At 37.1% G+C, this 14,822-nt stretch overlaps 1 protein-coding gene across 5 annotated transcripts in view; it reads left to right on the top strand.

Moving 5' to 3' along the window:
- The window catches only part of Tmem161b (transmembrane protein 161B), an 84,307-nt gene that overhangs the window by 57,368 nt on the left and 12,117 nt on the right, over positions 1–14,822 (top strand). For 4 of the 5 annotated variants that reach the window (XM_057789630.1, XM_057789632.1, XM_057789631.1 and 1 more), the window contains 3 exons: positions 11,561–11,712; positions 12,133–12,193; positions 12,782–12,922. In XM_057789630.1, the coding sequence (XP_057645613.1) occupies positions 11,561–11,712; positions 12,133–12,193; positions 12,782–12,922 (354 nt within the window). The remainder of the gene's footprint in view (positions 1–11,560; positions 11,713–12,132; positions 12,194–12,781; positions 12,923–14,822) is intronic. The other variant, XM_057789635.1, reaches the window with a different exon arrangement.

Raw genomic sequence — 14,822 nt, 5'->3', positions numbered from 1 at the left:
TTTGAGGTCTTCAGGACTGCACCCCGGCCCCACCCCCTACGCTCAAGTACACTTAATTCCTTTTGTCTTTTGTTAGACAGTGTACCTCATGCATTGATACTCCTTTTGTTTTAAGCTTAATGAAACTTTCTTTAGTCTAATTTTTTCTTTTGTTTATCATATCTTTTATTAGCTAACCATTTTTATTGCATTTTGTTCTTTGAAAGATGAATTTACCTTTATGTAGCTAATATGAAATATATATGTGTATGTATACAGAAACAGACATAACTTACATATTTGAAATGTTTTGTGTTGCTGCTTGCATCTTTTCACCAAGTTAATTTTTCCTCAGTGATAATTTTATCTTTGATTAAATATGATACAGTACTGTAGAAGTAAACAGGGCCTATATTTACAGCTTGTTTTATATAGCTCTGGGACTAAGAATAGTTTATTAACAATTTTTAAAATATTCAGGGTAGGGAAAAGCATACAAAATTTATATACAGAAATAGACTGCATATGTTTCTCACAAAGCCCCAAACATTTACTATTTGAAAATTATTGATCCCTACCTCAGTATATAAGGATTCCTTTTATATTTAAAACTGAGAGTCTAAACTTTAAAGAGGAAAAATGGAAGTTCTGTATGTAAGAAGGGTTTGATAGTTTCACTGAAGAATAATTTGATAATATTGAAGTTCATTTTGTAAAAAGGCCATGATCTTTTGGAGTGATTTGGTTTTTGTAGTTCTCAGTCTCCTACCTGCTTGTGTGCCAACTCTTTCCACCAGTGATTCAGTGAATCCCTCACGTCTTCTTTCCGTTCCTTTCCTTTGAGGTTGTGTGAACATACTGCATTCTGGATAAACCACATTTGAAAGTTTGGTCTTTACTGGGGTTAGTAATATATGCTGCCTTATTCCCAGGGAGGTGGCCAGTTAGACTGCTAGTCATTGTGTGTTCACAATAACAAATAACCAGTCGTCCACAGTGCAGTGTTTCTTAGCTGCAGTGGTTAGTAGATTACGGATAATTTGTGCATTTTTGAATTTGAATATTTTCAGCTTATTTGTGGGCTTATCAGTATGCACCTTTCACTGAAGTTTAATTGAATATCTTTGGTGTCTTTGCATATATCATTTAACCATTCTGCTTATAGTATAGTGACCTAATCTAAACTCTGTCTCAAATTCATTTTTTCTGCAGAGGCAGTTTTTAGTTTTAGAGTTACAGTGGGGTTAGTTCCCTGCGTTCACAGGAAGTTTTAACTGCTCTCTATCATGGAGGTCAGTTCACCTCTATTTTTAGCTCACAACGTGGCTATTTTACTTTGTGGAATCTTTTACCTCTTGAAATTTCATGGGAAAGCTTAAAAAGTTAAAGCATTATGTGATCTGTCAGTTCATGTATACGTTATCCTTTCCTTCCTGTTATCAGAGTTCAGTTGCCAATTTAGTTATCTAGAAAACATTGATGTATTGCTGAGATGAGAAAAAAAATCTGGTTTTCAAACTAGACCTCTGAGGTCTTGACTCGTGGCTGCACTTCACAGGGGAGGAAATAGGAACTCCGAGAGGTTAATGGAGACAGTCACATGTAATGTGGGAGGTGGCGAGAGTAGAAGCGTGATTCATCCAGGCCCTGTGGAGCAGTAGAGTGCTCTTTACAGCTTTGTTACAAAGCAGTCCTCATCCTACATGGCCACCTAGTGTGTGCATTGTAGTCAGTGCTGTCGTGACTGTGGAAGAGAGTGGTGGGGTGTGAGTCTTCACTTCAGTCAAAGGGAGGTGGGAGGGAAGAGGACAGTAGATTATAGATTATGGCCAGATTGTAGATTATGGCCCAAGACAGTGTGTGGGTTACTTCCAGAAGATGGTGGATTTTAATTCAAGAGGAAGTTTGGGGATTGTTGAAGAAAACTTGAAGATGTGAATTCACCCAGATTGTAGCATTGCATTGCAGAATATTTTTTGTGTATTTTATAGTGAGTTATGAGGAAGGTTTATTCTAATCTGGTATAAATGATTTTTACCAGTACTTGGTTTTATAACTTATCTAGTATGCAGTGTGAATTGATTCAGGGATTATTATGTTTTAAGCATCTGTGGTATGGATTATATTTATTAATAGATAAATTGTGTATGGAAGGCCATGTTTAATGCCTAGGTCATGTTTTGTCTAGTATTGTTTGCTTTCAGTGTGGATGTGTTTTGTAATTTATTCAGATCTATAGTTTGGCATTAGATGTAGTCTTTGGAAATGTCATTTTTGGTCATTTGACATCACTTTGGCCAAGACTTGCCCCCCACCCCGTGTCAATAGAGGAGTTGGAAATTGTCTAACTGGAAATTCTAGTTTCTGTTTTCAATGAAATGAAACAGTTTTTTTTTCAAATCAGGGGTTAGGCCCCTGAGTTATTGAAAGATGGTAAAACTGTATCTTGGAAGTAGTTTGGGTATGGGTTTGGAGATTTTATAGTCTCTGCTTTTTACCTTTATTCTCTTTTCTTGTACATTCCAATATAATGTCAAAGAGAAGGAGTTGTAGTGTTTACTTCTGTTAAAAGAAACCAATGGATTTTCTTCTCTAATTTTGTTTTAGAAAAGATAAATAAAGGAAATGTAGTTCAGACTCATGTGGAAAGAATAGGGAGTAGTTTGAGCATCTGTGTTCTAAAACCCACTGTTGCTCTCAAACAGAGCCTTAGCTGGGTGGATTCTAGCTAGTATGTTAATTAGGTGAAGAGTGTTTAATGTATTAATTAAATAAAACTTCTTTTAAGACTTAAAATGTTTCCTAATTTGTTATTGTGGCTTTCTCTTTAATTCAGTACTCAAATTTTTAACTTCTTTTTTCCCCAGACAGAGTTTTGCTGTGGGACAATGGTCTTGTACCCTGTAAAGATTTGTTACTTGTATTTTAATAAAATATTGATTGGCGAGTAGCCAGACAGGAACTATAGGTTGGGCAACCAGGCAGGAAGTAGAGGTAGGATGACCAGAACAGGAGAATTCTGGGAAGAGGAAAGAGTCAATCTGAAGAAGCAAGATGTGAACACCTCACTGATAACGATACTAAGCCACATGCCTAACACAGGCAAGAATAATGGGCCAATTTAAGATGTAAGAAAGAGTTAATAAGAAGCCTGAGCTAATAGGCCAACCAGTTTATGATTAATGTAGTAGACCTCTGTGTTTTTTCTTTGGGACTGAAAAGCTGCATGACCGGACAAGACAGAAACCTCGGTCAATAGGGTTTTTCTGTGTAACAGTCCTGGCTGTTCTGAACCTCGTTTCATAGACCAGGCTTGCCTCAAACTCAAAGAGATCCACCTACCTCTGCCTACCAAAGGCTGGGCTTGCACCACCACCACCCAGCCATATTCTTAACGTTTAAATGGCAAATTATGATTCGTATGCATAAAAATTTCAGTACTTTTCTGAAGTACTAAAAATGTTTTTGTTTTTGTCTGTTTGCTTCCACGTTTTCCACCATGGGTTGACGTTCAGTTCTATTGCTAAGTGTTTAATAATAATGTCCTGAAACAGATAGTTTAAAGACTAGTTGTGTATGAGACGTTCATATGTACGTTACACTTTGCTTTCTTGAGTGACAAGCTAGAAAGTCCAAACAGAGAAAAGTTTACTTTGCAGTTTTCTTTAATTATCCTACTAAAATAAATGTAAGTTACAGTATGTTTATGATTTGTTAACTATGAAGTGGCTTCAAGATCTTAGACCATGCAAGATGCTTTAAAATTTAGATGAAAACATTTGACTTTTCTTCTGACACACAGCCAGCTGCTTCCAGTCCATATCATATTTTACTTTAAGCTATATATTTTTTAGATTTGTCTTTAGATTTTACAGTGTGAGGAACTGAGCCCAGAGTCCCTTATATGCTCCCCAGACTCTACCATTGAGCTGGAAAGTGTGACTTTACAGTAATGTTAGGATAGGCACTGCCTGTAGTGTCACTGACTGGCCCTTCTCTACTTCCTCCCTTCCTTCCTTCTAGAGGTTCATACATGTATACGATGGATTATTATCATATCCTTCCCCATGCAACTTCTAAACCTTCTTCTAACATATTTCCCCCCAAACTTCATGTTCTCTCTCTCTTTTTAAACAACCTATAAGACCATTTAATGCTGCCCATATGTGTATAGGCATGGGGCCATTCATTAGAACATGGGTACCAGAGGCTACTTCCTTGAGGTAGAATGATTTTTCCTTCTCCAGTAGTTGTAATTGCCAATAGCCTTTCACTAAGGGGTGGAGCTTTAAAAGACCTTCCCTTGGGTGTGCTAGAATTTTGACTGGCTTGTTCTGGTGCACTTTGTGTACAGATCTGGAAGTGTGTGATTGTGATAGCCATGCCAAATCTAGAAGACAGCAATTCCCAGCACTCCTTCCCATCCTCCAGATCTTTCTACCTCCTATTCACTGGACCTCTGGAGGTGTGGGGAGGGCAGTCAATTGATGTCCCATTTAGCCTGAGCACTGAGTAAGTTATTAGCTCTTTGACTAGTTATGAGTTTCTGCTTCCTGCTCAACAAGGTTGAACGTAACATGAGTCTATAGGTATAAACATGCTTAGAAGGCCATTTGACAATATGATCGTTTTGTAAAATAATATCAGGGTCCACCTTAGGATCTCATGAGATTACAATACCATGAAGTTTTACTATAGAGCAAGCCTCAACTCCAATTAAAAGGCAGGTAGTTACACTATAATAGCCTTGCTACTATTGCACCAGTGGGCACATATAAATAACCTGCCACGTTGGTGCAGCATGCAGGGTCCAACTCTGAAAAGAGCATTGCTGTCTTTTCTCCTGTAGTAGTCCACATAGCACTGTGACTAGCTAGTTTTCAGATAGGAAGTTTCCTGTTTGGTCTGAGATTGATTTCTTTGTGTCCCGTAGCCCAAGTATGTGGTGTCTTCCACAGTAGGATTTTACCATCTGTCTATGAAAGGTAACAAGTGCAGTGGCAATAGCCTGTGTTGGTTTTTGAGACCTCTTGGCTTCCCTAACTAATAACTCATAGGGAATCATCCTGTGCCTTGCACTATGATTTTCATTTAATAGCCGGTGTCTCCTGAGAGTGGCATTGTCCATCTATGCAGGGATCTTCTGCTCAAACTACTGTTTGTAAATTAGCTTGCTAAACTAGTAGGTTCCTGTAATGCTATTTTATACTTTATTAGTTTTGGTTAACCCACCTATTTTCTTTCCTCTTGCCCATTTCCCCACCCACACCCCCCCTTTAACAATCCAAACTTCTTTCTTTCATTTCACATGTATTTTAATAAACTTACATTTGTTTTTTCATGCACGCTTCCGTACATGCTCCTACCTGCTTAAACCTCCTCACCCACAGTCTTTCAGTTCTCTGCTCTTTTTACCTATAATCTACTTTTCCCTCACCTTTAAAATTTCCTGGCTTCAACTTGTGTTCCAAGTTTAATACACAAAACAAAAGTTTGCACCTAGGATACAACTATGAGGGAATTTGGGGTTTGAGATACCAGTTTTCCAGTTCTGTTCTTCTACCTGCAGATCTGTTTTGTAGTTCTTTGTACCCGAACAACATTCCACTGTGTATATACCACATTTTCCCTATCTCTTTACCTGTTGATGTATTCTGATATTCTACAATTTTCTTGCTATTGTGAATAGAGGAGCAAAGTGTAGCCAGCTTTCTTTTGGGCCACCAACCAGCTCCCAAGTCATGACATAGAGACTTATTATTAGTTATGAAAGCTCGTTTATTTCGTACTGACTCTTATAATTTAGCCTGTTTTTCTTCATCCACATTTTGCCTTAGGACTCTGTTCATTCTCTAAGTCCTACTTTATGTCTGCTGGCTGGCTTCTGGCTGGCCCTGGGCATCTCTCTCTTTTTCTCCCTCATTTTCTTCTCCTACTCAAGCCTAGATTCCTCCTCCTACTTAATCTCTTTGCCTGCCAGCCTCACCTCTCCTGCTACTGCCTAGCTACTGGCTGTTGAGCTTTTTATTAGACCAATCGGGTGCCATAGCAGGCAAAGCAACATTTCTTTACATTATTAAACAAATCGGCATAAACAAATGTCTTTACATATTTAAACAAATGTGGCATAAACAAATTTAACACATCTTTGCCTAGTTAAAGTAATTCCACAACAGCAGGTAACGTGGTTGTGCAAGTGTTTCTCTAATGTAGAGTAGGAAGTGCTTCTAGTGTGTCAAGGAGTGGTATAGCTGGGGCATATGGCAGTTTTATATAGAACTTTCTGAGATGCCTTCAGACTGATTTCCAGTTGTTTATGCTTCCACCAACAATATGTAAAAATTCCCCTTGCCACGTCCATGGCAGCGTTTGTTGTCATTTGTATTACTGGCGATGACTGTTTAGATTGGGGTGAGATGGAATATTTTTAAGTATGCATATTCTGAGTTCTTTTATTTAACATAAAACATTTAAAATCTGACCTTTTCATTGCATGATTGTAATTTTTATTTTTATTCTTTAGTAGTATTTAAGTATACTGTTATACAACACTTTCAAATAGTATGTATATTTAATTAAATATATCTGAGTTGTGCCAGTTTGAAGCCATATAGTTACTATTAATACTTATAGATGGATATTTATGTGAGCATGAGTTTTGTAACTTTTTCTTAAATAATAGCGTGAGATTTCCATACAAATTGAATGTCCAAACATATTCGAACCTGGAGAAGACTTCAAAATGATTCCCATTTTTGCACCTTGAAAGTACTGGGGAGGTGTTGTTTACAGCTCAACTATCTGATACTGTCATATTTGCTTTTCTATTTTTTATTTTTATTCATTTTACATACCAGCCACACTTCTCCCTCCTCCACTACTCCCATCCACTCCGCAGAGAGGGTACGGCCTCCCATGGGAAGTCAACAAAACCTGGCATATCAGATTGAGGCAAGACCAAGCCCCTTCCCCTATATCAAGGCTGAGGATGGTATCCCACTCAAAGGATGCACATTCATACTACAATGACACTTGCTCAGCTATGTTCATAGCAGCATTATTCTTAATGGCCAGAAAATGTGGCACATTTACATAGTAGAGTATTACTCAGCTATAAAATGCAATGGCATCATGAAATTTGCAGACAGATGGATGTAGGAAAAAACTGACCTGAGTGAGGTAACCCAGACCCAGAAAGACAGACATGGTATGTACTCACTCATAAGACCACACCTATTCCAGCAAGGCCATATATTCTAGTAGTACCACTATGGGCATTCTTTTATTTACTTATTTATTCTTAAGCATTTTGAGTTTATTTTATTATGGCTATTGTAAAGGGAATTTTCCTTTTCCAAGGTGTTTGTCATTGGTATATAGGAGGGCTACTGTTTTTTCTGTTTTGTATTCTCCCATTTTGCTGATGGTGAGTTTATTTTTGGCTAAGTTTTAGGGTCTCATATGTAATGTCATCTGCAGAAAGGGATGCTTTGTCCTTTTTCCTATTTGTATCCCTTCTATTTCCTTTTTTTGTTGTTTGTTTGTTTGTCTAGCTAAGACTTCAAACTATTGTATAAAAGTAGAAGGGGGTGTTATTTTTATTTAGTGTGAATGAGTTTGAGTTTTTCTGCATATGATGGTAGTTATAGGTTTGTTGTATATAGCTTTTATTATTTTGATGTATGTTCCCTCCATCACTAGCTGTTTCATGACTTTTATCATGGAAGGATGCTGAATTTCATCAAAGATTTTCTATTGAGGTGATTATGTTATCTTCGTGCTTTGAAACTACATGATGAATTACATTTATCTATGTATGTTGACCTATTCCTGCATTGCTAAAATTATTGGAGATTCTTTATTCTTGTCAGGGTCATAGTCTCTCAGTATATGTAGTGTTTTTAAATATCCTTTCAATTAACATGTAATTACACTGCTTCCCCCTTTTTCTTCCTTGCCCCTTTCCATATCCTATCCTACTTCCTCTCAAATTGATTGCCTTTTCCTCTTAGTGTGTGTGTGTGTGTGTGTGTGTGTGTGTGTGTAGAGATGCAGAAATGCATAAATATAACCTTCTGAATGTTTCTGTTTTTTGTATGAATATAATTTCAGTGCTACAACTGTGTAGTAGATTTTAGAGGGCTCATCCTTTGGAGAAACTAATTCTCCCTTCCTCAGCCGTCATTAACTGGCTGTAGATCTTTGCCTAGGTTTTAGACCCAGGAGGTTTTTCCCTCTTCCACATTAGCATGACTACTGACTGATACTGTCATTGTTCAGGTGTTACATAGGCAGTCATTTCTAGGGATTCAGTAGACTTTGTGATCCCCTGGTTCTTACAGTCCTTCTACACCATAGTCTACATTGTTCGCTGAGCCTTGGGTAGCAGGAGTTGTATTGTAGGTAGGTGTATTAGTTGGGTCTGAATTTCCCATAGTCTCTGCATTGTGTCCTCTTGTTGCTTTCTGTGATGGTCTCTATCTTCTGTAAAGAGAAGCTTCTTTAATGAGGGATGAAAGCTGTGTGTGCTGGTCTAGTAAAGTTTGTAGATCCTCTTCTAAGATCCATGACATCACCAGCCCCAGACAGTTGGCTGGATTTCTAGTACCAGGCATGATTTCCCTGCTGTTGGTTACTTCAAAAATATAAATGTCACTATTGCACTGTACGGATAGCTTGCAGTGTTGATCGTTGTTGTGGTTCATATGCATCACAGCTATGAATATTGATCATCCAAGTCCTGTGTCTTTATTATTATTTTAAAAAGAAAACTATTTTTTCATTTTACATATTAATCCCAGACCCCACTCCTTCCCCTCCTCCCATTCCCTCCACCTTCCTTCCTCCCCATCGGCTCATCAGAGAGAGTAAGGCACATTGCTTTGGGGAAGGTTCAAGACCCTCCCTACTCTATCTAGGCTAAGCAAGGTATCCATGCAAAGAGAATGGGTTTCCAAAAATCCTGGTGCTACTGCCAGTGGCCCCGCAGTCTGCCCCAGCCATACTACAACTGTCACTCACATTCAGAGGGACTAGTTTGGTCCTATGCTGGTTTCTTCCCCTGTCTGGCTGGAGTTTTAGAGCTCCCATTAGCTCAGGTAAACTGTTTCCGTGGTGTACCCATCGTGGCCTTGACCTCTTTGCTTGTATTCTCACTCCTCCCACTCTCCAGCTAGACTTTGGTAGTTCAGCCCAGTGCTCTGCTGTGGGTCTCTGCCTCTGTTTCCATCAGTTGCTGGATGAAGGTTCTATGGTGATATTTAAGATATTCATCAATCTGACTACAGGCAAGGCCAGTTCGGACACCCTCTCCTCTATTGCTTACACTCTTAACTGGGGTCATCCTTGTGGATTCCTGGGAATTTCTTTAGTGCCAGGTTTCTTGCTAGCCTCATAATGTTGCTCTCTATCTCTGTCTTTCCTCCACCTTGACTTTCCCCTTCTTCCCTTTTCTTCCCCTTCTGCCCTCCTTTCTCCCCCGACCCCCATGCCCCCAATTTTGTTGGGTGATCTTGTCTATTTCTTCTTTCCAGGTGGATCTATATATGTTTTTCTTAGGATTCACCTTGTTACTTAGCTTCTCTAGGATCATGGCCTGTGTCTTAAGTGTGCAGTTTCTTACCTTCAACTTCCAAGACACAACTAAGAACCATATTGTTTTATGAGTCACTTAGAGAACCCAGACCAACAAGTCAAAATAGATTTCTCATCCCTGGTACTGGGCTTTCTTTTAGTTTTTAGTTCTTGTGGGGAACATTATCTGTCTAACTGGTAGAATTCTGTTTATATACATACATATGTGAATACACACACACACATATAAATATATACTTTAATTTTAAGATAAATATAAAATAATATGGTTCCTTGAGGTTTTATAAAAAAAAAACTTGGTATCTTAAGAGTCTTTTCTGTAGCTGTAGATAAGAGCATATTTGGTAAAATCTCCTTATATATAAAATTTGAGAATAATATATGGTTATATGCAATGGGTTTATGGAAGAGAAACTAAAACAATCTTAAAATAACATGAAACTCATGCTACTGATAAACCTCTATGAATCATTTTAATTGAAATAGGGTAATTTGGTTAAACTTGATAGCACAGAGTCATGCCAGAGTTAGAGTGCCATAGTATACTCTTAGCTGCTTATGAATGATTGAGTAGATGTTAGTCAGAGTAGGAAAAGATTGACTACTATGTTCAGGTAAGATTTATTTAGTAATAGGAGGGATTTTAGAAGAAATGAAACAGCAGCACAAAGTACTGCACCACAAGATATGTGTGTCGGTATTGCTTTTTAAAGTCTTTGTACTTTAGATTGTCAGCTTTCTAGAGTCAGAAGACTTGAAGATTTATTCTGTGCTATAAAAATAATGTAACAGGATGTGCATATGTCTCTGTGGCCCAGCACATGCCTAGAAAGCAAAAGGCCCTAGGTTAGAACCCCAAAACCATTTACCCTTTAATTGATGGGTTAATTAAAATAAAATACAGAAAAAATTAACTTCAGCTTTAGCATAGGCCTTTGAAAAATATAACAAGAATGGTTAACTAGTTTGAAATGATTCCATCTTTTATGTCTGAGCTGCAATACATAACTGTTAGGTGCTTTGTATAATTTATGGAGGCAGATAAGTGAGTGCTAAGTGCCCAGGCTCTGGATTATGATGGCCTAGGTTTAAATCTAAGTCATTTCAAATCTGTATAACGTTTAGGTCTTTCCTTAGCCCCCACCACAGGTTTGTTTAAATGTGTTTTGTTTTGTACGTGACTCATACTAAGTAACAGCTCCTTGTTTCTAGTGCTTAGCATTCGTATTAAAGTTGCTTGTATCTAGATTGGTTTACTGGCTTCATTATTTCGTGTATTTGGTTCAGCCTTTCAAGAAGCATGACTTGCATACATAAGGTTCAAGTTCTAGGTTTAGGTTATATTTGATTTGATCTTAATTAAATGGGTGTGGTTATGTTCGGCTCAGGTTACATGATATTTTAGGTTGATTTTCAAGGTGAACATATTGAAACTGACTGGTTTGGAATCTCAGGTAGAACTCACCTTTGCTTAACCCTCCTAGTTTTCATTTGACAGGCTACCAGCAGCTATTAGTAATTTTCAAATTTTATTTATTAAATGGTTACAAATTAGTCCTGTGGTGTTATATTACGTATCTAACTATAGATGTAACAATAGATATAAATGTGTGATAAATATGCCCAATAAGATTCAACTGCCTAAAATCTCTATGCCTTTTTATGCTGCTGTTGTCATAAACCTGCTAGCATAAAATTCTGTCGCCACCCCCGTTATATTTGAGTCATATACGTAAGGAATACATTCCGTAATTGTCGCTTAATTCTAATGTACTTTTCTATAGCTTAAAATATAAACTCATACTAGATTTTCTCTTTATATCTGTTCTATTTCCATTAAGGTTTTCACTTCCAAAGTACTTCTGACAGACAAACCAATAGAATCAAAGTGAATCATGTTTGCTTTGGGGGCATTTACATCATGTAAAGGTGTTGTGCATAGGTCCCACAAGTTATTGTGGTTTTTCCTGAACTTTTCCTTCTGCAGCAAAGTTCTATTTTCATTAACTACACACTATTTTAAAGTAGAAGACGGTGGTGAAAGGTCAGTTTGTGTCACCTTTGGATTTTTTTTCTTCGTTAAAGCAATGGCAGTTTTGATCGTAACAGAGAATTACCTGGAATTCGGGCTTGAAACAGGTAATAGTTTTACACAACCTTAAAAATAAATTTTACTTGTGTAGTATATTTTGATTTTAGTATTTATCTTAATTTTATGTCTAATACATACTTAAAATTGACATTGGTTTATGTTCTAGTTAACCGTTATTAATCTTCAATGAGATCTTGACTGTTGTTTAAGCTAAAGTTTTTATTTACCTTTTTCCCAAAATATTGCAACCTGAGCTTTTTTTCTTAATTTATATAATGCTAAAGAATTAATTCAAAATTTATGTACTTGTAGAATATACAAGTATCTAAGGGCTGTTCTTGTTAATAACTGATTTTATTGCATTATAGCTTACTAGTTAACACACACAAAGCTAGTCATTAGCCTAAAAGATGCTCTGCTGTAGGAGTCTGTATTTCATCCTCATGATAATCTCTTTTTTCCTACAGGGTTTACAAATTTTTCAGACAGTGCGATGCAGTTTCTTGAAAAGCAGGGTTTAGAATCTCAGTAAGTTTTTGAAAAGTTGAACATTATTTAAATTTAACATTTTCTATTCTTAAATAGATCAATTTTTACTGTAGTTTTTACTATATATATTTTAGTTATTGTCATTAGTAAAGATAATCCCTTGTAATACCCCCTTCTCTCCCTCCCTCACTGCAGTTTGGGGAACAAGCCCAGGGGCTAACCCATGCAGAAGAGCAAGCACTTACCCCAAGCCGCCTGTCCAGCCCTGGGTCACCACTGCTAGGAACAGCTTACTCGCACTTTTACCGCTGTGAAGTTAGAGTCTTCCATCAGATTCTTACCTGTATTTGCTCTTATAATCCGACTATCTCCATAGATGGAAACAATTTATATTCAAGCCATATATCATTTGAAAATACGTTGCTTAGATTTGTGGCTTTCATTTAAGAAATACCTGGTTTAGTTTATCATTCACCAAGATCTATTATGAATAAGATCAGTATTTTTGTTGATATATTTTTTGATGTTTTAATATTATTGTGATTTGTAAATTAATTGAATGGGGAAAATGGGTTCTTGGTAAGTTAAGTAAATATTTATCTGCTTTTTTTAAAACTTTATTTTTAGGGGTCCTGTTTCAAAACTTACTTTCAAATTTTTCCTGGCTATTTTCTGTTCACTGATTGGGGCTTTTTTGACATTTCCTGGATTACGACTGGCTCAAATGCATCTGGATGCCCTGAATTTGGCAACAGAAAAAATTACACAGTAAGCGGAAAATGTACATAAGCACATGCAGATAAATATATGTTTTCCATCTTAATTAAGGTATATTATTGTGATAAATAATAAGTTATTTTATTAAAATTACTATTAGTAAATATTTGATGTCACACCACTTCCTCTCAGCTATAGGTAGTTTCTCTTTTAAAATTTCAAACCTGTGTTTAAGATGTATTGGTTGTTAAACATATTTCTACTTGAAATACCAAAGTTTATGTTCATTCTTTTTAATTCAGAGATTTATGATATCGGTCTCTACATTGGAACTAAAGAGCTGTGGAAATTTCCCTTTTAAAATTTAAAATACTTAAAGTTTATGTGTTATTCAAATATTTTACTTTTAAACCTAAGAGTTATGTTTATAAGAAATGTTTTCCTTAAGTTGATGATCTGTGGGTTAGACTTAAAGTAACTCACTACTTTGTTTTGAGATGGCAAGTAATGTGCAATGTCTTATAGCAGATTAGTTTTAACCATCAAATTCTTTTGGTTCTGAAGTGGAGATAACATATTAAACTTCTGCCTATAGTTCCAAGCCCTTATTCACTGTTTTCTTTATAGTTGGGTTTTGTTTTTGTTTTGTGTTTTTTTTGGGGGGGGGGTGTTTATTTGCTTGTTTGCTTATGAATGGAGACGTTGTAACAGAAAGGTGGGCTTGTGTATACTTTCCTTTAGTTCCACGTTCTTTTCTTACCTGCAACCCTGCTTGAGAATATTTCTCATATACATTGTGTGTGGTCATTAAGCTTCTCCAGGCAATCAAGAGTTCTAAAATTACTCTTCTGTAAAGCACTGTATTTAATGATACTGACTCTCCTGCCTTTGCATTCTTATTTCTTACCTGTGTTCTTTGGTTTTCATCCTCCTCCTTGACTTCATTTTTCTGTTTGTTTAATATGTATTTACTTATCTTAACCCCACCCCCATTACACACTACTTCATCTTTGTGTTTGTTTTTTAACTCAGCATGCTCTTTCCTATGTCCTGCCTTTTCCCACCACTCATCTCTCTAACAGCTTCTTTTAAGACAAAACCTGGTTCCCCTCCTCTCTGTACATACACTGCAGCCCACTAACCCCAGTGTTATGATTTAAATAAGCTGAAAAGGATGGGTGGAGGGGTGCCCTTCACAAGCTACCGAAACCGCTGTGGGCTGCTCCTTGATACTGGTGTGTTCCCTAGCAACACTGCATACCGAATACTGCTCTTTCTTCCTGCCCTCGATGGTTTACCAAGGCTGTGGGATGAAAGATTCCCTTTATAAAACATAAAGCGTTTAGTGGTGGTTAGAGAGAGGGGTAGCACATCTATCTTCAGTAAAATGTGGCTTCTTTGTAAGCGTTTCCCTTTGGGCATTTGGGATTTTGTTTATTTCCAGTTTATTACAGCCTGATGCTGTAGTACAGCACTCTGCTGTGCTGTACCAGTTGGGGCGTGCTCGTTCTGTTGTGGGTAACTTGGGTGGCAAAGGAGCGGCTTTGTCTCTACTCCGTGGCAAGGGACTTACATAGTAATAGGGATTGTGGCCAGCTTTTCTTGGAACATCACTGTCCCCGACTCAGCCCTGTGTCCTCACACCCATCACTACCATTTCTAAGTAGTACTGTGTTAAAATCTGTGGGTTTGTGTGTATGTTAAAGCCTGTAGTTTAGCCCTGTCTGAGGTTTAACTGTGTTTCTTGATCATGAAATTAATTAATAATAAAATTAAGCTATAATTTCTTGATAATGGAAACAGTATGTTGCAACAAAACAGTCTGTTGAGTTTCCCTTGTTCTTCTAAAACAAAATTTTTAGCAACCATGTGTGTATGTGTAGGATACAAATTTAGATTCTACTTAACAATGAGGTATAGCTCAATCCTGAAGTCCCCTTTCTGCCTTAGG

Source organism: Chionomys nivalis, chromosome 15 (assembly GCF_950005125.1).
Source record: "Chionomys nivalis chromosome 15, mChiNiv1.1, whole genome shotgun sequence".
Classification (NCBI taxonomy): Eukaryota; Metazoa; Chordata; class Mammalia; order Rodentia; family Cricetidae; genus Chionomys; species Chionomys nivalis.
The sequence above is the reverse complement of the archived record's forward strand: the minus strand, read 5'-3'. Positions and strand labels throughout refer to the sequence as shown.